Source organism: Paramormyrops kingsleyae, chromosome 23 (genome assembly GCF_048594095.1).
Source record: "Paramormyrops kingsleyae isolate MSU_618 chromosome 23, PKINGS_0.4, whole genome shotgun sequence".
In the NCBI taxonomy this organism is placed as follows: Eukaryota; Metazoa; Chordata; class Actinopteri; order Osteoglossiformes; family Mormyridae; genus Paramormyrops; species Paramormyrops kingsleyae.
In genome coordinates this window covers 8,938,948-8,964,846 of record NC_132819.1, presented here as the reverse complement: position 1 = coordinate 8,964,846, position 25,899 = coordinate 8,938,948, and the positions used below count along the sequence as shown (strand labels likewise).

At 51.8% G+C, this 25,899-nt stretch overlaps 1 protein-coding gene across 8 annotated transcripts in view; it reads right to left on the bottom strand.

Moving 5' to 3' along the window:
• Window positions 1-2,842: 2,842 nt before the first annotated feature.
• Window positions 2,843-25,899, bottom strand: part of LOC111854258 (ephrin type-A receptor 10) — a 102,534-nt gene continuing 79,477 nt past the window's right edge. For 2 of the 8 annotated variants that reach the window (XM_023832044.2, XM_023832043.2), the window contains 15 exons: window positions 25,495-25,650; window positions 22,427-22,825; window positions 15,498-15,622; window positions 14,437-14,701; window positions 13,911-14,019; window positions 10,869-10,976; window positions 9,631-9,686; window positions 8,631-8,756; window positions 7,521-7,706; window positions 6,179-6,240; window positions 5,552-5,758; window positions 5,250-5,402; window positions 4,030-4,226; window positions 3,675-3,839; window positions 2,843-3,550 (listed from right to left, as the gene is read on the bottom strand). In XM_023832044.2, coding sequence (XP_023687812.1) covers window positions 3,436-3,550; window positions 3,675-3,839; window positions 4,030-4,226; window positions 5,250-5,402; window positions 5,552-5,758; window positions 6,179-6,240; window positions 7,521-7,706; window positions 8,631-8,756; window positions 9,631-9,686; window positions 10,869-10,976; window positions 13,911-14,019; window positions 14,437-14,701; window positions 15,498-15,622; window positions 22,427-22,825; window positions 25,495-25,650 — 2,429 coding nt within the window. In that variant the 3' untranslated portion in view covers window positions 2,843-3,435. The other 6 variants (XM_023832045.2, XM_023832046.2, XR_011984925.1 and 3 more) reach the window with 6 other exon arrangements.

The following is a 25,899-nucleotide window of genomic DNA, read 5'->3' as shown; positions in this document are numbered from 1 at the left end:
GGGTTTGGATCCCAGATGCTTCATTTGCTTTGACAGGACTACATCACCCACAATCCTCAGCCAAACACAATGAACCACGTTGTGAACTGCAATGCCCTTTTTAATGAGACATTTCATATTGCAACAGCCATCTGTGTTATAACAAGTACAAATCATCAGAAAAAAAAAAAGAAAAAAAAAATTGTTCCAAACATCTGAGTCCCTTGGCGATGTCCCTAATCTCAACAGGAAAATCCAAACACAGTGAACAGACGTATTTGACACCTTCTTCAAACGACTTAGAAAAATAGATTTCATTTTCAAATACATATTTACATTATTAGACAATATGATAATTATGATGCGATGAGCACATAGTCCAAACTAGATGAGGAGAAATATTGGAGAATGATGTGACAGGTAAACAGGGATGACTGAGAGTGTGTGAGTGTGAATGGATGTGTGTGTGTGTGTGTGTGTGTGGGAAAGTGTCAGTGTGCCTGAGTGAGTGTGTGTGTCTGCACAAAGCGTCGTGAGTGTCTGGGTGGTTTGTACAGCTGTGGTGAGGGAAGGACAGCAGTGTACCAGTATGTGCAGCTGTGGTGAGGGAAGGACAGCAGTGTACCAGTATGTGCAGCTGTGGTGAGGGAAGGACAGCAGTGTACCAGTATGTGCAGCTGTGGTGAGGGAAGTACAGCAGTGTACCAGTATGTGCAGCTGTGGTGAGGGAAGGACAGCAGTGTACCAGTATGTGCAGCTGTGGTGAGGGAAGGACAGCAGTGTACCAGTATGTGCAGCTGTGGTGAGGGAAGGACAGCAGTGTACCAGTATGTGCAGCTGTGGTGAGGGGAGGACAGCAGTGTACCAGTATGTGCAGCTGTGGTGAGGGAAGGACAGCAGTGTACCAGTATGTGCAGCTGTGGTGAGGGAAGGACAGCAGTGTACCAGTATGTGCAGCTGTGGTGAGGGAAGGACAGCAGTGTACCAGTATGTGCAGCTGTGGTGAGGGAAGGACAGCAGTGTACCAGTATGTGCAGCTGTGGTGATGGAAGGACAGCAGTGTACCAGTATGTGCAGCTGTGGTGAGGGAAGGACAGCAGTGTACCAGTATGTGCAGCTGTGGTGATGGAAGGACAGCAGTGTACCAGTATGTGCAGCTGTGGTGAGGGAAGGACAGCAGTGTACCAGTATGTGCAGCTGTGGTGAGGGAAGGACAGCAGTGTACCAGTATGTGCAGCTGTGGTGAGGGAAGGACAGCAGTGTACCAGTATGTGCAGCTGTGTGTCTCTCTCCTGTATGGCATGACCTGCCCAAGCAAGTCTCTCCACACAGTCCTCAGAGCAGAGGACACTGCACACACAAGCAGTGCCCCCGACCACAACCATGGTAACCCCCCCCCTCCCACACACACACACACACACACACAAAAAACAACATCACACATAATTCAGCCTTCGAACCGAAATATCCGGTTCATACGGTGGGGTGCAGCATTCACCAAATCAGAGCTGGCCAGGATTTGAGGGCATCACACAGGCGGCTGTCATTCTGAGATGCTTGGAGAGACACGAGATTCAGCACAGCGAGCGAAGGAAGAGGAATCTCCGGATCAGGTCTGGGGTGGTTTGGAAGGGAGAGCGGAGCACAGAGGAGACTCAGCCATATCCGGCACCTGGAACCAATCAGCGTTTGATTAATGAAAGAGGAATCGAAGCCCGTGAAACAGCAGCGCCGGCGGAAGGTTCTGGAAACGCGGAGCCCGTTGGGTCGCTCAGTTGCCAACTCAGGTTTCGCAGAAAGCCCAGCCACAGGCCCATAAATAAAAGAGAAGCAGTGCTTTGGAGGACTGGGCTCCGATCACCCCCAGTGTATGCTCCCAGGTCTGCTTACACCCCCCCCCCATTTAGCTCTTTGCTATTTCACATGTTACACTCCCAGCAAAGCTGTTAAGGGAAAACCCACAGAAGCTGCCCAAAACTTCATGCCGACCACCAGGTGGCGCAATTTCATTCCTGGGGTGGCCATCAAACAACCGCAGAAACTAATAACAATTAATGTGTTCTGCATATCCTAATGACAGTGCACAACACAGGAGAAATGAAGACAAATCAAATGTTACAATGTTAAAAGTCTAATAAAAAGTACACAAATCTTTTCAAAGGGTAAGATTTAACAAAAAAAAAAGCACAGACTGTTCCGGAAGTTCACAAAGACTCGCTATTGGCTCAAGTTCTTTTTGATCCCCAAGCCCTCAAAAACAGGAATAAATATGAAAAATGCCGCTTGCTGTGAGCTGGAGCCGCTCCCCCGTCGTGGCCCCAGGACTCTGTCAGAAAGCTGCGGGGACATGTCACAGTGGACAGCAGCGCTTCACCAGGCCAGCAGGAGGCGGAGTGGTTCAGGAAGAGCACCATGACTGAAAGGTCACAGATTGAAATCTCAGCCAGGCTCCTGTGAGAGCGAAACACTCCATTATGCGAGTGAGTCAGTGTAAAGCTGTAAAATGTACAATCTAATCTCCTCGTGGACAAAAGTGTGTTAGGAAGCGGCCTTTGACTGCACACCTTAAATCTCCACACTGGGCGTTCTGGTGATACAGCCAAGTCAGAATATGCACTTTGGGGAGAGAATGCTGTGCTGCATGTTTTGGATCTGAACTCTGAGGCATATCATTAAAATATTCACCACAACACACTGATTTTCACTAGCATGTTGCCAGCTTGTTCACACGCCTTTTATACACTCATGAACCGTTTGAGCAGCCTTGACTATCTACAGTTTTCCATAAAAGGACGAGTGCTGTCGTGAGTATGTCTGTTACAAGTGCAGAGGTGGGCAAAATGAGGAACGAATGCCACTCAAAAACCTTCTTTGATTTTATAAAGATCAGTTTCCAGCGTTCGACACCCAAACACGTTTACCTGAAATGAGGTCCATGTCTTTCTTACTGATCCATGACTGTAGCAAACACAAGCTTCTGACCACACTGACTGCAGTGCAAGTAGCCTTGCCAATTAATCATGTGACCACTCATCATGTGACTGCAGTGACTCGGGGCCTGCCGTCTCCTATCATGCAGTGCTGGACGGGCTGTGTCTGCCGTGTCTGGCACAGATCTGAACGTGGGTCGGGCACGGCTCTCTGTGGGTTCAGGTCCTCATGCCCAAAATCACGGAGCCCCAATTGCATCAGAGTCTCTCCCCAGGACATTGGCGTTTACAGACACAGTCACGTGACTTCCTGTGAGAGAGAGCACCCGAGCAGACTTAACCTTGCCGTGCCAAGTGGAGTCCCTCCCAGGTCTGAGGAAGAGGAGGGTGATAAGGAAATGTGGGAGGACGAGGAAGATGGGCGGAGGGTGCCGCTCAGTGGCCGGGCGGCGCTGGTGAGTCCCCCTGGCAGCAGACGGGCCCTCACAGTGGGCCCCGGGGTCCCTCCTCTCGCTCCGTCTGTCTGCTACACCTGCACTCCGCGGCCGTGCATCTGAATAACCTGAGCTCTCAGCGTCTGGATGGCGGCCAGGATCTGCTTCTGGTGTTCCAAGGAGGTGATTCCCAAGCTCAGCACGTCCCTGAGGGACACACATACGCACACACACACACACAAAGGGTTACATGTCATATGCCATGATATGCATTTTCACACACACACAAACACACAGGTTCTCTCTCACACACACACATGCAGTGACTCACTGGACAGTCATGCGGGCCACAGATTCCAGGTAGCAGTAGCCGGCCGCTGTGAAGCTGTCTTTGTAGCGGCCCATGTCCACCGTGTCCAGCCACTCGCCCACGGAGCTGAAGGAGGGCAGTGAGGCTACGGAGCGCTGTGACAGCGGGATGGAGGAGCTCAGGAGCCTGTCGGAACATGGGAGAGGCTTCACTGGGTGGACGGCCGGCCGAACTGGGCGAGGGACCTGGACGGAGAGCCGAGTCCGCCCCGCCAACAGGTGCAGAACACACCAATGAGCTTCAGCACTCAGGTTACCTCGACCAATGAGGCTTGAGCCCTGACTCATCCCCAGCCAATCAGCTGTGCCTCGCGTACCTGGTGCGTGCCAGTGTGGCGGCGGCGGTGGTGCCCTCGGGGCTGCGTGCCGCCTTGCTCAGCGCGCTGTGGATCTGGCTGAATTTGGGCCGCTCCGCACGCTCCTTCTGCCAGCATTCCAGCATCAGCTGGTGCAGGGGGGCGGGGCAATTCACAGGCGCGGGCAGGCGAAAGCCGTCCTCGATGGCCTTCAGCACCTAGGCGGGAGAGGGACACGCGTATCAGGGGAGGGGCTTTCAAACAGAAAGGGTCACTGTAAGCGGCAAAAAACAGCCGCTGGGTTTGAGAAGCTAAAACCAGCGTTACGCCTGTACATCTCATAGAAGGTGTTTCTCAATACCAAGAACATGAAGATTGTACTTGAGGTCTTGGCAAGACTGGTCTTGCTAACTTCCCTCCCAATAATGAACTTGGGGTGCAATGAATCATGGGATTGGTCTCGTTTGGGGCAGATGCAACTGACGTATCTTTGATATTTGGGGTGGGGTAAGAACAACATCCGGGGATTTTAATTGTCTCCTGTACTTCGGTTCTTAGTATTGGAACTGGTCTGGCCTTGGGAGATGATGTTAAACGGGTACGCGAGAACACAAGTACGGTCGGGTGCGCATACTAGGAAGCACACAGAGTCCCAGTACAAAGCGGCAGCAGCTTCCAACATCACCTGATGATGTCATCACAGGGGTGAGATGTTTCACAAAGCAGCACGTTCTGTTCGCAGTGTATGCAGAACAAGCTTCCCCACGGCTCCCAAAGGGAACTCACCTGAGCCACACGCACTCACTTTCCAGCAGAGTATGTCTTTGACCAAAACAAATATCAGCAAAGAAATAGGACCGTTTTTTACAGTGTTCTCCTTTATTGCTCATCTGCGAGGTAAATGTTCTGGGAGACTCGCGAGTAATTGGCTCCTATCTGCTCTGCGATCTGCTCGCCCCGCCTGGCAGGTGCTGCCTTACTCACCGTGACATCATATAGCTTAGGCAGACTGGGACTCTGCAGCTCCGAATGCGGGGGGGGGTGCACATAGGCAGAATGACAATGGCATTTTTCATGGGGCTAAAGGCGACTCGGAACTGGCAGGGGTTGAATTTCAAACATCTGCGCCCCCCCCCCCCCCCAGTTGCCTTTTTCTTCAAGCATAAAATTGTGAAAAAGAGAAGGCTGGAAGAGGGCCAAGGGGGGGGTACGGGGGAGGGACGCGAGACAAGGACACTCACGTCCTGGCTGCCCATGTCCCAGTATGGCCGCTCCCCGAAGGACATGACCTCCCACATGACGATGCCGAAGCTCCAGACGTCCGAGGCGGCGCTGAACCGGTGGTACTGCATGGCTTCGGGCGCCATCCACAAGACGGCGCTCTTGCCCCCGTGCTGAGGCGGCGGGGCGAGATGCAGAGGGAGACATTTACTGAGCAGGAAGGCGACACGGTCTGCTGCACAGAGACTCGCAAACAGGGACAGAGCAGACGAGGCGGCAAAGGGGGCAGGGAGGGGGGCCCCAGACACACGCCGCTACCCACCAGTGTGGTGTAGACCGCCGCCTCCAGCCTGTCGTCCTGCGGGGGCCGAAAGCCGGACACCTTGCAGGCCAGGCTGCTGCTGACCAGCACCTTGCGGGCGGCCAAGCGTCGGTGCACGAAGCCCATCTCTGCCAGGTACTTCATGCCGGCGGCGACACCACTCAGCATGTCCAGCAGCTGCAGCACACTCAGCTGGCCCTCGTGCTTCTGAAGACCAGGGCGGGGGGAAAAGAGGGATCACAGACGTACTGAGAGTAAGGAGCTGTGACCTCAGAGACCCAAAACAGAGAGGGAGCACAGAGACACAGTCACAGACAAACACGCACACACAGACACACACACAGTCCACATATTCATATCGTTATGAGGAATTTCCTTAAGCCTAAATATGACACCCTTACCCCTACCCAGCCCTAACCTTAACCATAAGTAACCAAACACAATACAAGTATTTTAGCATTTTTAGTTTTTTGATTGCAGTCACAGATTTTAATAAAACTGAGTTTCTCCTCATGGGGACCGAAAAGGTGGTCCCCACAATGTCAGAGTATCAGGTTTTTATCACTTTTTGGGGAAATCTGGTCCCCATGATATAATAATTACAAACACACACATAGACACTCTTACCCTGAGGAAGGAATCCAGGGCCCCGTTGGACATGCACTCCACCACGATCATCAGGGTGCTGCCTGTAAATGCACAGAAGGCTCTGTCAGCGCAGCTCCTGTGCACTCAGGCAGCAGTGCAGGTTGCGGACTGTCATGCACACGGCAGAGCCACGCTGCCTTTGCAGCCTGCATCCACACACGCTGCTTTACTCTCATTACCCATCCTCTGCTCCCCTCATCCATCCTGCTTCCACCACTCTGACTGTTCTGCGTGATTCAGAGCACGCAGAGCTCCTGAAGTTCCATCCTAAAGGCTGATTTATGCTTCTGCCTCACAAGCACCTCCCCACAAGTGTAACTACAGGGTGTGGCGCAGGGCACGGCGCATGGCACGGCGCATGGCATGCAGAGCTCAAAGATGCGCTGCGCACAGCCCCACTGAACACAAACACACACTGAGTATGGCCGTACAGAGCACAGTTGCACTGAACGCAAACGCACTGAGCACAGCGACACACTGAGCACATTGGTGCTGAGCGTCAGCGAAAAACAGAGCAGGAATCTGGATTAATCAGACGGCGACTTAGTCAGCTAATTAGCAGCAACACCGCATGAGCCAGTGTGGTACCTGGTGCGGCTTTGGAGCAGATGTGAGGACTGGGGGGGGCACAGGCCGAATAACAGGGGCCCGATCCCTGCTCCAGGGGGGGCGGAGAGTAAAGGCTGACATTTGCAGTCGGATCAGCGACTCGGTGCAGGCGGAGCGGGACGTCAGGCTCATCAGCAGCACCCCGCTGAGACCGTGCGGCCAATTACCACATCCTGAACATCTGTGCACCTCCCAGGGTGGCCCTTCGCTGCTCTGTTTCCATTCACCCCCCCACGCTGCCCCCCCGCCAGCGTCACGCTGTACCTGTATGCTTAGTAGGCACCTTCAGTGAATGATTTACAGCCCCATGTTCATCCAGATTGGATTTTAGCGAAACAGTTAATCAACAATTCAGTTCAGGACGATAACAGCTGCTCCCCACTAACACGGCAGTCACATGCTCTGCTCCTCCGCAGTACCTTTCATACTCGGCTGGCCATTCATTTTCCCCAAAACCCGGCACAATTGTGCCCCCCCCCCCCCCCCTGTATCCTCTCCACCAGGGGGCAGCAGAATCGCAGCTTGGCCACACAGCCTGTATTTTCCCTCACTCTGTCTCAGTACTCCTTAATTAATTAAGGTTATTGGACAGATAATAATGGCACCTGATTTTTGCAGGTGTGAATATTAATGATCAGGTCCCTTTCCAAATACAAGTTAAATTATTGCATCCGTAACTAGGCACCCTGCGTGTTTGGCCATGCCCCCTCACCTCTGGTGATGACCCCCTCCAGCCGCACGACGTTGGAGTGATCAAACTGGCCGAGCATGCCAGCCTCGCTCAGGAAGCAGTGCCGGCCCTTCTCTGAGCAGCCCGTCCGCAGCGTCTTCACTGCCACTGGCAACTCCCGCTTGCTGGGCAGCCTCAGGCAGCCGCGGCACACCTCCCCGAACTCGCCTGCAGGGGGCGCAGTCACACACTCAGCAGGCCGTGGCGTGGAGCCCCCCCCACCCCCAGAACCTGTGTGCTCATGAAGATGACCATGGGCCATTCTACTACCCACAGGGGGGCTCAGCCCCCAGTGAGTCAGTAATCAATTACTGCTGAAGTTCCCCTGGGTTCTCCTAACGTCCTGGCATATTAGCACTGGGTCTTAGAAGACGTGGTGTCACTTTTTAATAGATTTTAATAAAAATGAATGAGAACACACTATTCAAACGAATCAGTGTACATTTATTATTTTTATAAGGACATAACTGCTGAATCCTGCAGTGCCTGTGACATCCAGGGCACCAAGCGCCATGCTAAGACTTGCTAACACCAAGATGTTGCACGATGGTAAGTCCTTTTGCTAAGATGTTATGCTAAGACATAATGTTAAGATGTTACACTAAGGTGCCACGCTGTAACGTTATGCTAAGATGCCATGCTGTTATACTGAGACGATGTGGTAAAACACCACGCTTAGATGTTACTCTAAGGTGCTACGCTATAACGTTACAGTATGCTAAGATGCCATGCTGTTATACTGAGACGATGTGCTAAAACACCACGCTTAGATGTTACTCTAAGGTGCTGCGCTATAACGTTATGCTAAGATGCCATGCTGTTATACTGAGACGATGTGCTAAGCCACCATGCTTAGATGTTACACTAAGGTGCTACGCTATAACGTTATGCTAAGATGCCATGCTGTTATACTGAGACGATGTGCTAAAACACCACGCTTAGAAGTTACACTAAGGTGCTACGCTATCACGTTAAGATGTTATGCTAATATGTTATACATAGCTCTTCCTCGCTCATCAATTATGCTGCCTATAATGCAGTCACGCTCTCATTCAGGGGCCGTTGTAGGTCATCCGGGGGCGGGGGTGCTACCTGTGTGCAGGATGCGCTCGATCTTCACGCTGGAGTTGTCCAGCTCCTTGGCGAACACATGTACGGCCTGCACCAGGTCCTCACACGTCTCAGGGTCGATATATGTCCTCCGCGTCGGGATCTTAACTGGGGGGAACAGCGGGGAGCCTTTACTGGGATGGTCAATATTACAGCGCCCCCCCAGGGGTACATGGTGAACATGTACGATGCTGTCATGACAGACAGGCACATGCACAGGAAAACACAGTCGCATACACGCACAGAACTCTCGTATACACATGCTGCCTTGCAGGAGGCCAGCGAAGGCCGGTCGTGGTCCGTGTCCGGTCCAGGTGTTGAGCATTACATCGACCCTGTTGAATCGCATACATGTGACACCTCTCTCACCACTTATCAACTGCAGCTTAACGCACACTGTCAAACACGCACAGACTCACATGGCACATGGTCACAGATGTGAATGTATCCTAATTAAGGTACAAATGAAAGCTGTCCCACCCAGGCAGGGAGGGGATCTCCCAGGGCGCTAGGCTCCAGCCAAACTCGCTGCTCTGCTTTTTAAATGCATCGCCGGCTGGTGCCTCTGCGCACGTGCTCACATGCATGTGCGTGTCAGTACGCCTGAACATGCTACCCAGTCGTCTACGCGTCCACTTTGCATATATGTACGAAGGAGATTGTCTCATGAGGTCTAAGTTTCTCATTGGTTGGCAAATCTAAACCCCGCCCCTTGCGAATGGCTGCCCCACCCTGATGTTCATTAAGCACCAATCAGCCCAGGCTGGGAAAACAGCATCACTCAACAGTCCCACAGTCTCCCACACAACGAGCTACTTCGAGCGACTGTCTTTTTCTAGGTTCGCGCATTTGCAGGAAGCTACAAACACACACACACACACACACACACGCACACACGCATGCATGCATGACCCGAGCCAGTGGACCAAACTCTCTACACAATTCAAAAGGACAGGCAGGTGGCGCTGGCGCTGTCACTCACACTGAAAGTAGAGCTCCTCGTCGCCTTCCTGGCTGGCCTTTCTGTAGCCGCAGTGCCTGTAGAGAAGGGGGTGGGGCACTAGGTGAGCACAGACAAATAGAACCATGTGTCCCTGGCAGGAAACAGAAGGACAGAGAGCCTCCATGGGGACAGGAAGCGCACCCCCCTCCGGCATCACCGGGACAGATGGGCCGTGTTCCGCCACGCTAATCGCCACAAAGCAGAGCTCAGCGCCCTCTGGCTGCGTGCGTCTCCCACCGAAAGGTCAACCCCGAGCCCACAAGGGAATCACGCAGCCAGGCGCTGTCTCGGGGCGATGGGGGGGGGCCCTTAGAGATGCCGCAAAGAAGGGCAAGCGGCTAGGCCCCGCCCCCTTCGCCACGTTTGAGCATTTATACCTAGGGGTCAAACATCACACAAAGGTCAAAGGTCAAAGCACAGGTCTACCGCTGTCAATTGTTCGTCAGAACTGCTCCTGAGCACGTCCTACAGGCCAGCAGACCCTCGGAGGGGGGGGGGGGGGGGGGATTGTGCCATTTCTGACACCCTGGTGAAGAACCGCCCCCATGATCATGCAGGGATGCGGCGCGCACAACCGTCCATGACGCAGGGGTTCAGCGAGCAACCACTGGCACTCGGGGACACTTCGTGGGGACGCCCACCAGGAGGCGATAGGGGACACTGACCGCGGTGCAGCCCATGCACTGGGGAAGCATGCTCATGTCTGTGAAACACACTCCTGGTGAGAGGATGGCAAGTGGGGTGACACGCACATGCATGGGTGCGTGTGTGAGTATGAGGATGCCTCTCTCTCTCTCCGCGAACCTCACATGTTCCCACGTGTACAGACTCACTCACACGCACAAGCACATGCAGCCACAGCCACTCAAAATCACGGCCGCACCCCGCAGAGAGAGACACGGCGGATGCTTACAGGCATGCCAGAGTCATTATCGCATTAAACACGGGTGAAAAATGCACCTGGCAGCACTTTCTGCGTGTGAAGCTCGATCTTGGAATTACCCGGCAGATGAAACTTGTCATCACATTCAACTTGAAGGTGAAATGTGTGTGAAAGCCATGCTGGGGTGGGGGAGGGGGGCGCAGGAGGCGGTGAGGAGGCGAGGACCTCTCTGTCCTTCTGATGCTAGGCTAACATGGCAAACATGGCAGTGAGAGAGCAGAGGAAGCAGGGAGGAAGATTATGACGGATGGAGAGAGCGCAGGCATGCCTGTACCTGGGAGAAGGCTGGGTGAAGGAAGGAGAAGGAGGAGGAGGAGGAAGAGGTGGAGAAGAGGAGGAGGTGGAGAGCAGCACCACGCTAGCTGGAGCTATGTTGGAGGAGCTGGAGAAGAGAAGGAGGGGCTGGGTCACCAGCTGGGGGGCCAGGAGTTAGGAGACCCCGCCCTTGGTCTGTCAGAGAGGGTGGAGAAGGTGGGCAGACTGAGAGCTGAACCCAGCCCCCTACTGTCACCACGGTCACAGGGCAGCTGGGAAAACACCAGGGGGGCGGGATCAATTTGAGCATGAGCCAATCAGAGAGGCTGGTTAGTTGGAACTAATCGAAAGAAGCTACAGGAAAGACCAACAAGTGAAGGTTACATTTTAATAGGCAGGAAGATGGAAATGGCCGTTCTGACAGTGAACCATCAGCATCAGTGCATAGCTGACTGCTATCTTCAGGGCTGTACTGGACTGGCACTGTTTTTAATCATTTATTTACTGGTATTATCTTTTTATATTCCTTAAATTTGTCTTAACAGCATTGAGAACTACTAACTGAATCTCTTTGTACTTGTGCAGTGATACATTTTATTCTATTCTATTCTATATTTTATATTCTATGTCCAGAATCCCATAATTGGCCAAAGAGCCATTTCACAGCCTGTGTGGCTGTATGTACATGCCTGTTATGCCCACATGACAGTGTATATGCGCACAAAGATATCACAGCCTCACTGAACCAGCTCAGGAGCAATAACAGATCGATGTTTGTGTCACATGATGCTCTGCGCGTCTATATACAGATGTGATATACGGTCCATTTCAGAATATTCCTGAACGGTACATCAGTTATTTGCATGAACCATCCATCAGTGACTATTCAAGAGCTAGCAGACCTTTTTATCTGTATATAGATCAGTTTTCAGTACGAAATATACACACTATAAAAATTTTTAAATCAATGGAAACTGTTGTGGCAGAAACCTGTGTGCTCTTGTGTGTAAGAGCCTGCGATGTGCGTGTGTTTGTAAACATGTGATCTTGTGTGTAAGAGAGCCTGTGATGTGTGTGTGTTTGTAAACATGTGATCTTGTGTGTAAGAGAGCCTGCGATGTGCGTGTGTGTTTGCGCACGTGTGCTCTTGAGTGTAAGAGAGCATGTAATGTGCGTATGTGTTTGTGCAAGTGTGCTCTTGTGTGTAAGAGAGCATGTAATGTGTGTATGTGTTGGTGCACATGTGCTCTTGTCTGTAAGAGAGCATGTGATGTGCGCGTGTGTTTGTGCACGTGTGAGCCCATGCCCGGATTCTTTGTGTGACTGACAGCATCTCGGCATCCATCGTGCACTCCCCAGCTCGGAATGAATGAAGGCCATTTCACACTCGCTTGCTCTGATCTTTTTTCATCACAGAGATTAATGTGGAGGTACAGGTGCTTCGCTTTTTCAGGCCCCCCCACCCGGACATCACAGGCATGGGGTTCCTCCATCTTGCCTCCACCACAGGATAGACTGCGTGTATCTCTGTGTAACATTCATCATGTTCCCCTGCATGTATTTATGCACGTGTGATATTCCTGTCGGTCCTTATCAGACCACATAAAGTCACTCTAGATAACAGCAGAAAAAAAAAATACAAAAAGACAAGCTTCTGCATGTTTGAGCCATAAACCAAACAGCTGTGATTTGCAAAGCAGACAGATGATGTCACCCTCAACGTGACTGAAGATCACGGCACACAACATGGAATGGACACATCGGAAAACCGGCGTGCCGCTTGGCTGGGGACTGATGCACAGCAGGTAACACAGCGGTCACACGGCGAATCACATGGCCGGCATGCCACACCGTAAGCAACACGAGGGAAGAACTAGCCTCGCACGACGCCTCAAAGCGCCGCGTGTTCACGTCGGTGAGACGCCGTAGTGCACGCCGTATGACTGAATAATCATAACATGTACGATGCACTGCCAGAAGCGGCCGTCGACAAGTGGCAGACGAAACACCAGCAGAGGAACTCTGTGGTGTAGCTCCCAACCAAGGAGCGAGACGGACTGATGTGGAGAAACCAGCCTCAGCTTCACGCGGCAGCGAAACAAGCCGGAGTCTTACAGGAGGCCCCGCCTGGCTTCATCTTCATTCCAGGAGACAGATGCTTTCTAGCACACAGGAATGGGGCATGGTGGGCAGGGAGGGGCAGAAGCCAGAGCTCACAGCACCTCCAGAACATAAAGCGCGGCCTCCTGCGATGCACACGATAAAGAGGAAGCTGCAGGGAGCTGCAGCAGGAGCACAGCGGGGATTTCCATGTGGACGAGGAGAAAAAGCAAAGTGCCAATGAGGAAGCACGTCAAGGGCAAGCAAGAGGAGCAAGAGCAAACTTCCGCAGCGTCTCCAAATCCCCAGAATCACAGCACAGCCTCCGTTACGGTGGCCCGTGCATCTTAGCCAATTCATCAGGCCTGGATGAGCTCTTAACTGAGCTCAAGCGCAATTCAAATCACGTGACAGAAGGTATTAATTGATGTCCTGCTAACACTATGTCAAACCATCACATATCAGTAATTTAGCGTTAGATAAGGACACAAAGACTACAAACGAGTTTTAAAATAATTAAATTAATCAATTCATAATAAAACCCTCATCAAAGGGGCAAAACTTAAGATATCTTAAGTATTTTTAATCATTAAATTATTCCAAACAACAATTAAGTTCAACAGTTAAGCTAGTCTCCAGCTAACAGAGTCATCTTGACATAATTAATTTCAAGTCTTTAAAACCGTAAGCATATTTAATTCTATCAACAACTCAATCAAACATAATTAATTAAAAGCCCATTTTCACGGGAAACACAAATGGGATGCTGCATGGAATGTGACTTGACGATAAAAGACCTGAATGGCCCATAGTTACTCCAAGTTAACCACGTTTCCTTAATCTCCGTGACCTGCCAAACTGCTTGGACTTCACAGAGTAGATGACTGCATTTCTAAAACTGCTGTTTGCTTTTGACGGACAGGGGAGAGGGCCAATAGGAGCACAGGGGGCGTGCCAGTACCTTCTCCAGATGAGCAGGCCGACCCCCAGAGAAAGCAGCATGATGAGGGCAGCCACTGAGACGACCACGATGATCACCACGGGGCTCTGCTCACTGGAGGCCAGCGCCACTGGGGGGAGGCGGGGAGAGGGCAAGCAGGGAAAGGGGAGAGAGGGAGAGAGGGAGAGAGGGAGAGAGAGCCACCCACCCATCAGATACCACATCGCACACAATACAGTTCAAGCACAGCAAAGAAAAGAGGCAACTTATATCTGTCAGAGGCAGAGAGAGGAAGAGCCCAGCTAATCTGAGCCTCAGTGGCGGGCAGCTTTACACAGGGGTCAGCACCGGAGACAGAGCCTCGGAAAACAGGCGTAATGGGAAAAGCAGCCTTGCAAAGCTGAGTTTCTCATGGGAGAAACAGGATAACTAAACGGAGTGACAGCCGGAGAAAGATCACAGCAGGAGAACGGGCCCTCTGACACACGGCCCACATCTCGAACGACGCCCAACCATGCTGCACACCCCGGGGAGGGGGCTAACTCACACTCGCCCAGCGTCTGCAGCTCCAGGGGGGCACTGTAGGCCCCGTAATCCAGCAGTGAGGAAGCAGACAAGGAGGAGGGAGAAGAGGAGGAGAGCGAGGACGATGAGGAAGAGGAGGAGGAGAGGGCCGAGGAGGACAGCAAGGAAGAGGAGGGGGCAGAGCGCAGCCGGACAAGGAAGACGTAGGCGGTGCCGGGCTTGAGGTTCCCGACGCTGACCCGGGTGGCCGTGGTTTTAACTGTGGAGTAGCTCTGGTCCTTCTCGTCCTGCAGCCCGGGGACCAGAGCAGAGATGCACTGAGAAGAGCGAGATGCAACACTGTACTGGTGTTATGCTGCGTGTGTGATTGTTTTTGTTGATGATAGATGGCCCGTTACTGCACAGCTGCAGGCACAAGGAGTCGCAGGTTAATGCGATGAAACATGCGGGACCTGGCGTGTTTTACAGGAGCCTTTCAAAAGCCTCACAAGTGCTAATGCCTCAAAGAGCAGCAAAGCACAGGAAGGCTCTCCTTGGCATTTAACGGGCTCCGGCACATCAGAGGGAGAGAGAGCTGCCTCCTCTGCCGTGTATGTACGTGTGTGTGTGTGTGTGTGTGTGTGTGTGTGACTGCTGTAAGTCCAACAGGGAGTCAGCGGCATGCGGCCCTCAGAGGCTGGTGGGGGGGGGGGGCGGGGGGCAAGGTGGCCCCAGCTGAGCTTAGCTGCAACAGTTGCTGAAAACCTTTGCAAATGTGCGTATGTATGTAGTGCCTGAGTGTGTGTGTGTGTGTGTGTGTGTGTGTATGCACGTGTAGACATGCTTACTCTAACTCTATGGAGAGTATGCAACCATGGAGTACATGTCTCTCTGCATGACTATGTATCCATGCAAGTGTTTGCGTATGACTGTAGCTGTGTGATTGTGAAACTATGCAGCCTGTATAACAGTGTAGATGTGTAGCCTTTGTAACAGTGTAACCTGAGTTAGAGTGTAGCTGTGTGACAGTGCAGCCTGTGTGACTGTGTAACATTGTAATCTGAGTAAGAGTGTAGCTGTGTAACAGTGTAACTTGGCCCCCACCTTCTCATAGTACTTGACTTCGTACTCGGTGTGGCTGCTGTTCAGGTGCCTGGGCTCTCTCCACACCAGAACGACACTGCGTTGCTCGATCTTCTCAGCGCGCAGCTCGCTGACTGCAGATGCGCCTGGACACACAGGGACAGTGGGGATAGTTCATATCGTCTCATTTACCTTCATTATGATCCAATTAACTACTTTTTTTGCTGTTAATTGTTTTAGCAGTATTAATTGTTATGCCAATTACATGAAATGACAAAAGCAGAGAAGCTGGGAAGGAGAAAACTGAGAGGAAAAAAGAATTTTATTGGCGCTCCTCCCTGCCAATAACGGTGGCCCCGCCCACCAGATCAGCATGAGACACTCGTCCGGCTGACAGGGGCTGTGAAAGCCCTTCATCGCCCCACAGAGATCAGGGGCCTGGCTGAAAGTGCCCCTGATCTGCTGTTGCCACAGCGACAATGACATGCCCCCAGCTCTAGAGTGACACTGGGGACGACCCCCCCCCCCTCCCCCTGCTTGTAATTAAGGGAAGATTAGCGGGGCAGAGCCAGACAGCCATCATTCAGGAACCACATATCAGACTGACAGCTGCATCGGCGACTTGTGAAGTGTGAGGCTCTGCTGGTGGCGGCGGATGCCCATAAACGCACAGACATAACAGGAAACTGCTCAGTGTGACACAAACACTGTCACCTGCTTCGGCTGTCACACACACACACACACACACGCACGCGGATATACAATCACACAGATACAGCCTCACAGACATACAGGAAACTCCTCAGTGTGACACAAACAGTCACCTGCTTCGGCTGTCACACACACACACACACACACACACACACACACGCACGCGGATATACAATCACACAGATACAGCCTCACAGACACACACACGCACAGAGATGCACACAGACACACGGATATACCACACAAACACAGCTGCACAGACACATACAGAGACACACAAACACACACATACAGACACACACACAAATGCACACACAGACAAAAAACATATGCGCACGTGCACACAGACACTCAGACACACGTGCACAGACAGACATGCACACACAAACAGACTCAGGCACATGCACAGACTGGCAGTCGTCGCTTGAAACAACACATTTACCTGGCTTTTTTGGAGTGTGCTTAATGAATAATGCATCCACTGCTGAACAGCTCACTGTCAAAAACACAGCTTAATTCAGGCTGCCTGACAAGCACCTGCATACGGCAGGAGAGACAGGCAGACTGCGCATATGCAGACACGCAGACGAAGTCTCATGCTGTATACATGCCGACTGTGCGTCTCTCTCTGTGTGAGGGCATACTCCTCTGTGAGTGCGTACATGCCGACTGTGTGTCTCTCTGTGTGCACACACACTCCTCTGTGAGTGCGTACATGCCGACTGTGTGTGTCTCTCTGTGTGCACGCACACTCCTCTGTGAGTGCGTACATGCCGACTGTGTGTCTCTCTGTGTGCACGCACACTCCTCTGTGAGTGCGTACATGCCGACTGTGTGTGTCTCTCTGTGTGCACGCACACTCCTCTGTGAGTGCGTACATGCCGACTGTGCGTCTCTCTCTGTGTGCACGCACACTCCTCTGTGAGTGCGTACATGCCGACTGTGTGTGTCTCTCTGTGTGCACGCACACTCCTCTGTGAGTGCGTACATGCCGACTGTGTGTCTCTCTGTGTGCACGCACACTCCTCTGTGAGTGCGTACATGCCGACTGTGTGTGTCTCTCTGTGTGCACGCACACTCCTCTGTGAGTGCGTACATGCCGTCTGTGTGTGTCTCTGTGTGCACGCACACTCCTCTGTGAGTGCGTACATGCCGACTGTGTGTCTCTCTGTGTGCATGCACACTGTCTGAGTGTATAACGCCTCCCTATCTGCCAGCAGTATGACGACACTACACTCCCCACAAAGAGGTGACACAGTGTCCAGGCTACATTTCGGTCTGAAAGGGGGTGGTGGCACAGATATTTGTCAGGCACCAATCTAATCAGCCGTGACTGCAGTCGCCAGGGAACAGTGACACCCCCCATTACTGGCATCTGCCCCAGATCTATCCTCCCCCTCCCCCAAACACATGGAGAATCCCAGAAGTCACACACAGGCAGGTATTATCATCCATATTATCATGTATATTACTGTGTGGGATTGGAAAAGTGACTCGTGTTCAGAAATAAAAGCACCCCCCCCCCCCCAATTGGTACCCCCCCCCAGCAGACATTTCCATCTAGACCCACAATCATGCACAGGCTGTAGCTCTGTAGCTACCTGTGTAGTCTGGGAATGGAGAGGGAGAGTCGGTATCACAGAAGTGTGTGAGCGTGTGAGTGTGCATGAGTGTGAAAAAGTGAGGAAATGTGGGTGAGTGTGTAAGCAGGCAAAAGTGAGAATGCAGGCGAGCAAACGGGCAAGCGCATAACTGACTCAGCAGCTCAACTGCCGAGGGCGCCATGCACACTCTTATCCAGGCCATTCACTGTGCCTCTGGCCCCCACACCCCACACGCCCCAGAGCGCGCTCACTGTGGCGACCTTCACACGCAGCGTCCCCCGAAGAGCACCGCAAGATAAACGGTGACATTAAAAGGCAAATATCCAGAGCAGCCGCTTGGCGAGAATTACGAGCCCGCGGTGAAAACAGACCAGCTGTTGGTGTCGAGCAGAATTACTGCAGTCAGAGAGGAGAGCAGGGAGGAGCACAGGAAGGAGAGCAGGGAGGAGCACAGGAAGGAGAGCAGCAACAGCCAGCCAGACAATCCTCCGCATTCCCCCGTGCATTAGAGTACAATAGGTAATATACTCACTTATCAGCACAGTCCTGGCTAACTCTTACTGTTACTGATTAGCATTAAGGTGGCTAACACTCCCAGAGTGTCATCTCCTAGCACTGTCCTGGCTGATGCTCTTTGTTACATATTAGCTTTAATGAGGCTAACACTCCCAGAGTGTCATCTCCTAGCACTGTCCTGGCTAACGCTCTGTTACCTATTAGCTTTAATGAGGCTAACACTCCCAGAGTGTCATCTCCTAGCACTGTCCTGGCTGATGCTCTTTGTTACATATTAGCTTTAACGAGGCTAACACTCCCAGAGTGTCATCTCCTAGCACTGTCCTGGCTGATGCTCTTTGTTACCTATTAGCTTTAATGAGGCTAACACTCCCAGAGTGTCATCTCCTAGCACTGTCCTGGCTGATGCTCTTTGTTACATATTAGCTTTAACGAGGCTAACACTCCCAGAGTGTCATCTCCTAGCACTGTCCTGGCTGATGCTCTTTGTTACCTATTAGCTTTAATGAGGCTAACACTCCCAGAGTGTCATCTCCTAGCACTGTCCTGGCTGATGCTCTTTGTTACATATTAGCTTTAACGAGGCTAACACTCCCAGAGTGTCATCTCCTAGCACTGTCCTGGCTGATGCTCTTTGTTACATATTAGCTTTAACGAGGCTAACACTCCCAGAGTGTCATCTCCTAGCACTGTCCTGGCTAACGCTCTGTTACCTATTAGCATTAAGGTGGCTAACCTCGCAGCACTCCCAGAATAGATGATGCATTCAGACTTGCTACACCAATGAATAAGTCTGTCTAGTGATTATTTGCCCACTTTTTGGAGGACGTCCAAAGTGAGACGATTTGATGGACTCACTCACAGAGTGATGTATACATCCCTGTGTCTATCTCACACAAGTCATCTTATGAAGCAGCAGCTGCTTTGCTTGGGGGGGTGGGCTCTGATTATAAGAGCTCATGACCACACGGCCTGGACAGAAGACCCCTCTCATACAGACACACACTCCGCACACATGCGCGTGTACAGACATGGCTTCACCGTCCCCGCCGTCACCCTCCCCAAAGTGCCAGCCCATCACCATTACAGCATCGGACGGTAAAGACCTCCATTGTCTGGGGGACGAGAGAGAAAGTGACAGGCTGAAACAGGGGGCTGCTGGGGTAAAGAATAGGCCTCGAGAGAACATCTGGACTCCTTTCATCCCGCTTCAGGCAGATAAAAGCAGGACACTGGAGCCGCCTCCACGTCACCTGATTGCGGTTCATGGCTCGGCTTAGATGCCTGAAGCTCAGCTATAAGCTTTGATTACCACCGCAAGTCCGGGCTGAGCTATAGGGAGGTGCACAGCACCCGCACCCTGCACCTGCTCCTCCTGCTGTTGATGCGCATGCCCCGCCACCCTCCTGGAAGCTCTCCCTTTCTGCACTACCGCTGGCCCTCACAGCACCATCTGCCTGTCCGTGCACGGGGGCTGGGGCCGCTAACGAGGCCCGCCACCCAGGGGCCTGGCTCCTTTCTCCACGGAGGCGCTGACCTCCGATTGGCTCACACCGGCCGGCCGCCGACGCCCAGACGGCTCTTGGCAGCTCAGGTCGTCCAATGGCCCTCCCAATGTGAGAGCAGCAGGGCAGGTACTGTGCTCCCATTGGCCCGAATCGCAGCGGTCAGCCCCCACCACAGCTCTGTGTGGGGACGAGGGGGGTGCAAGGGTTTGTGAAAGGACTCATTCTGCTGCTCACACATGTTTAGCTCCGAGAGCGGGAGACACCGGAGAGATTCTGTTTAAAAGTTATTTATATTATTATTAATTACCAGCAATAATAGTGGTAATATTATCAGTAGTAATAGCAGCATTGTTATTTATCAGTTAATGGTAACATTATCAGTTTTAATAGTGGTTATATTATTATCATACACCCTCCACTGCCTCAACAATCAAGTAGTACATGTGTTCGCCAACCTCCCATCTAATGAGCCAAAGACGGAAAAGACCAGAAAGCACCTGAAACAGGGGTCCCCTACCCAGTCTGCAGACAAACACACAGCACAGCTCTCTCTCTCTCTCACACACACACACACAAACCTGTACTCATGTATCTTTGTGGGGACTATCCATTCATTTCTATGGAGAAAACCCTAATCCAAACATGACGACCTTAACCCCTACCCACCCCTAATCTTAACCATAAGTAACCAAACAAAATACAAGGCTTGTGGTATTTTTCATTTTTTGACTGCAGTCACAGATTTTTATAAAATTGAATTTCTCCTTGTGGCGACCGAAAAAATGGTTTGGTTTTTATCACATTGTGGCGATCAAATGTCCTCACAATGTAATGTATGCCTGGACTACATACACAGGCACACACACGTACACAGTCAGTGCAGGACACACAGTGGTGCCTGAGGCTCCGCAACCGCTACAGAGCTCCACTAACAGGCACACACACACACACACACACACACACACACACACACACACACACACTACACAGCTATCACACACACACACTACACAGCTCACACACATACACACTACACAGCTCACACGCACACACACACACCCACACACACTACACAGCTCACACACACACACACACACTACACAGCTCACACACACACACTACACAGCTCACACACACACACACACACAAATACACACTACACAGCTCACACACACACACTACACAGCTCACACGCACGCACACAAACACACAACACAGCTATCACACACACACACACACACAACACAGCTCACACACACACACACACACTACACAGCTTACACACACACACACAAACACACACACTACACAGCTCACACCGACACACACACACAACACAGCTATCACACACACACACACACACACACACACACAACACAGCTCACACACACACACTACACAGCTCACACACACACACACAAACACACAACACAGCTATCACACACGCACACTGCAGCGCACATGGAACCCGGTCCTCGGCATGGCCTTTGGCAAAGCTGCGAATACAATATTCATAAAGGTCACCTCATTTTCTGACGCATCATCTGAGAGCACATGAAGGACACCCGCAAGCCCAGCACCCATTGCAGCCCCCTCTGCCCCCCCGACTACCCCCAACAGCCACTGTCCTTTCCTGAATAACCGTGCAGACCAGAGTATACCAGGATAGCTGGAGCCGGGAGAGGGGACACGGGTCTCCAGGTCCAGCAGATATCAATCGGGCAGACGCACAGAGATTACAAGTCCCCGGTCTACTCCCCACCAGAAGGGTGCTTGGCCTCACAAGGATGGGGGGGGGGGGGGGGCACATGCAGCACAAAGCAGATAAAAACACAGGGCTGCATCTGGGGGCCACGCAGGCTCACATGCCATTCACAGGCTGTGGGGGGGGGGGGCTCTCACAGGCCTGCCCATGTAGCCATACCTCTGTGTCTGTGTTACATTATGCTGATGGCGTGATTCCGTGTGGCCAGTGTCTACACGTGTCCCTGAACACGGCAGTGCCCGCATGTCCACGCCTGTTTGCCACGTCCACCCCACAGACACACACACAGAGACACACATACACAGACACGCACAGAGACACACACACTGAGACACACACACACACATACACAGACACGCACAGAGACACACACACTGAGACACACACACACACACATACACAGACACGCACAGAGACACACACACTGAGACACACACACACACACACATAGACACACACACAGACACGCACACTGAGACACACACACACACATAGACACACACACACACAAAGACACAGACAGACAGACAGACACACACCCATTAACACCACACAGTCAGAGAGATATTAATGCCCTGTCAACACATGTGGCTCATTATCTAATTTAAAGAAGCATTTCCAGCCGTCACACCCGAGCCCAGGAGGATGTCCAGTAGCCCCCATCAAGCAAATGGCACTATCCCGCCACAGTTCCTGCATAACATAACGGAGCTGTCTGCAATGCCATCCGCTCGGTGACACCAAACGCTGACGCCTGTGCTCTCTGCGACTCCCGGTACTGTGCACTTCGACCATGGAAGAGCAGAAACCCCCGCCACCCTCTGACATCACCACCCTCCGGCCTACCTGATAGGCTGGTTGACACGTGGACCTGGGCGTAGGACCTCAGGCTGCGCAGCATGTCGGACACGCCGTTCAGGGCCTCCACGGTGAAGGTGTAGTTGGAGCCAGGCAGCAGGTGCAGCACGGTGACACTGTGCTCCGTCAGGCCGCTCTGCTGGGGCAGGAAGCCCACGTTGGCCCCACAGGGCTCACATTCTCCAGGAGACCCCGCCTCCTGCCCAGGCCTCACCCCAGCCACTGACTCAGCCAATCGGGGCACAGGTCCCTGCCCCGGGCAGCGGATGCAGCCCACACTGTAGGACAGGTCACCGCGGCCCCCGGTGTCGGCCGGGGGGGTCCACTCCAGCACCAGCGTGGACTGCTTCAATGTGTAGATGAGGTTCCTGGGGGGAGAGGGGGGGCCTGGGGAGGCAGACAGCAGGGTGCTCTGTTAACATCATCGTCATAATCAGCCACTGCCTCAGTGCCACTGCCGGCATCCCTCAAAGCTTTGTTCAACATTTCTTCTCCATGAGAGTAGCACATGCTTCTGCCCACAGCAATGCACCGGCCTGCGGCACCCTGGTCGTTCCCCCAAGGGCACGCTCGACACCTGAGGTCCAAATTTCCTGCTGGCCTGCTTTCTCCCCCCCACCAATGTCACCAAACACTCCCCTCCCCGTCATGTCGCCCCCGTGTGATTATCGACGCTGGTGTGTTGGTCAGGCAGCATGCAGAGCCGCCACTGTGCGCTCCGTCAACAGTCACAGCGGAAAGAAACGTGTCCTGAACAAACAGAGCAACTGACAAAGTCACCATGGAGAGGAAAAGTGGGGCGGCGGATTAGAGGGGGCAGCAACGGGACCCCGGGGGCAGACAAAGTGAACAAGACAGGCCCTGAGCGTGGGGAAGAGACACGCGCATGACTTTGGCGTCAGCTGCTGTTTAATGCCTGTAACAGAAAGGCTTTGATGTGCCCTCCCGCCAACTAATGCGCGTGGGGGGGCCGCTCCGAAACAGTGTGATTAACAGCCCCCCTCCGGCTTTGCCAGTGCCCCCCCCCACGAGCCCTTGAGGAACTCCTCTGCTCCTCTACGTGGGACCAGTGTCTTCCTGGTCGCCTTCGGGAGGCCTCCGTAAGCACACCGCCCACCTCCCCAGACGGTTCAGTCAGCACCTCACAGCAGCCACAGTCGTTTTGTTTATTCACAGTGAAGGGAGGGACGACTCTGCTCCCTATGGAGCCACTCATTTTGGGTAATAATACAAGAACTGGAAAAAAAAGTCAGGCTATTAGATAAGCAGCACACCGTCAAATGCACAAAATATTTATTAAAATCCATCATCACTATTGGAGACAGACTGTATGAAATGCACTCTGCATTACATTTTTTTCTGCAGAATATATGCCAACAACACAAAAGCAGACTGATGAATAAATGAGAGTGAAGAGTTGATGGTTTCCCAAACATCACGCAGAGTCGTTTTCACCTACTGAAGTGCTTCTGCTTCTCGTGTTCAGTATGAAGGATGAGCTGTTTGTGCAATGTCCTTCTGTGCCCTCGCTCTGGGAATTAAGCGAGGCTGATGGAGAGTCTGCCCGGAAACGCATGGCTTACTGACTACATGCCGTGTGTGTGTGTGGGTCAGATATACACTATGGGAACCAAATGTCCCCACAAAGATCTGTGAATGCAATCAAAAAACTAAAAATGCCAAATGTTTGTGTGTGTGTTAGTTGTGTAGTGTGTGCGTTCGTGTGTGTGTATGATAGCTGTGTAGTGTGTGTGTGTGTGTCAGCTGTGTAGTGTGTGTGTGTGTGTGTACAGTATGTAGTCCAGGCATACATTACATTGTGAGGACATTTGGTCGCCACAATGTGATAAAAACCAAACCATTTTTTCGGTCCCCAAAGGGGAAACTCAATTCTATAAAAATCTGTGACTGCAGTCAAAAAACTAAAAATACCAAAAGTCTTATATTTTGTTTGGTTACTTATGGTTAAGCTTAGGGCTGGGTAAGAGTTAAGTCCATCATATTGGGATTAGGGTTTTCTCCATAGAAATGAATGGAGAGTCCCCACAAAGATATAATTACAAACCTGTATGTGTGTGTGTGTGTGTGTGTGTGTGATGTGGGAAAGAGAGGGACTGCAAGCAAATCTCTGGGAAGTGTGTCCATATGCATGTGTAAGTGTGTTTGTGCACTTTGGGCAAATCTAACCACTGAGACACAGCATGTCTGTCTCTGCTGTAAACAAAAACACTGTCAACCAAGCACCACTGCCTGTTCTACTCTGTAGATAGAAAATCACTGTGAACCAAATACCACTGGCTGTTCTACACTGCAAACAGAATCACTGTAAACCAAACGCCACTGCTGACACAAACACTGTAAATCAAACATTGCTGCCTGTTCTACATTGCAGACAAGCATGATAAATGGAATGCCGCTATCTGTTCTATACTGCAGACAGAATCACTGGAAACCAAAAGCCGCTACCTGTTCTATACTGAAGATAGAATAATTGCAAGCCAAACACCGCTGCCTGTTCTACACTATAGACAGAATTACTGTAAATGAAGCACTGATGCCCGTTTTACACTACAGGCAGAAACACTGTAAACCAAACACCGCTGCTTGTTGCATATTGCATACAGTAACACTGCAAACCAAACTCCGCTGCCTGTTGTACACAGCACACAGAATCACTGTAAATTAAATACAGCTGCCTGTTGTACACTGCAGATTGAATCACTGTAAACCAAACACCGCTGCCTGTTCTACACTATAGACAGAATCACTGTAAATGAAGCACTACTGCCCATGTTACACTGCAGGCAGAAACACTGTAAACCAAACACCGCTGCCTGTTGTACACTGCACACAAAAACACTGTAAACCAAACACTGCTGCCGGTTGTACACACAGAAGCACTTCTCTAGAGATAATCACTGTTGCCCATCTCCACATAGCACAAGCACTGTTGCCATCTTTGAACAGTGTATTTTTGGAGAAAGATTCCAAAACAAACCAACCAGTCAGATAGATGAGGGTGAGAAAGTAGACCAGGCGTGAGAGCTGATCCTTACGTGTGCAAGCGGACGCCGGACTGTCCAGCGGCGTCCGGTAATGGCCTTTCTCACACACGCAGAGCACAGAGCCTTCCTCTTCGGTGATGCTGTGCCGAGGGCATGGGAAGCACTCCTGCTGCTGGGATGACATCTTGTATGAGCCAGGGGGGCAGGCTGAAAGAGAGGAGGGGGTCACACTCAGACTAACAGGCCATAGAACTTTGCTAAAACTATTCAGCGAGGCCAGAGGAGAGTGAGACCCCAATAACTTAAGCTGAGGTGAGAATCGCACTGATATGACTGAGGGTGAGAATGTAGTGACACCACTAAGCAAGGCCAGAGGAGAGTAATAGTGAAATCACTGCTGGTTAGACAAAGCAACACTGCTGGGTAGCTTAGATATTACATAGCAGATATACTAAA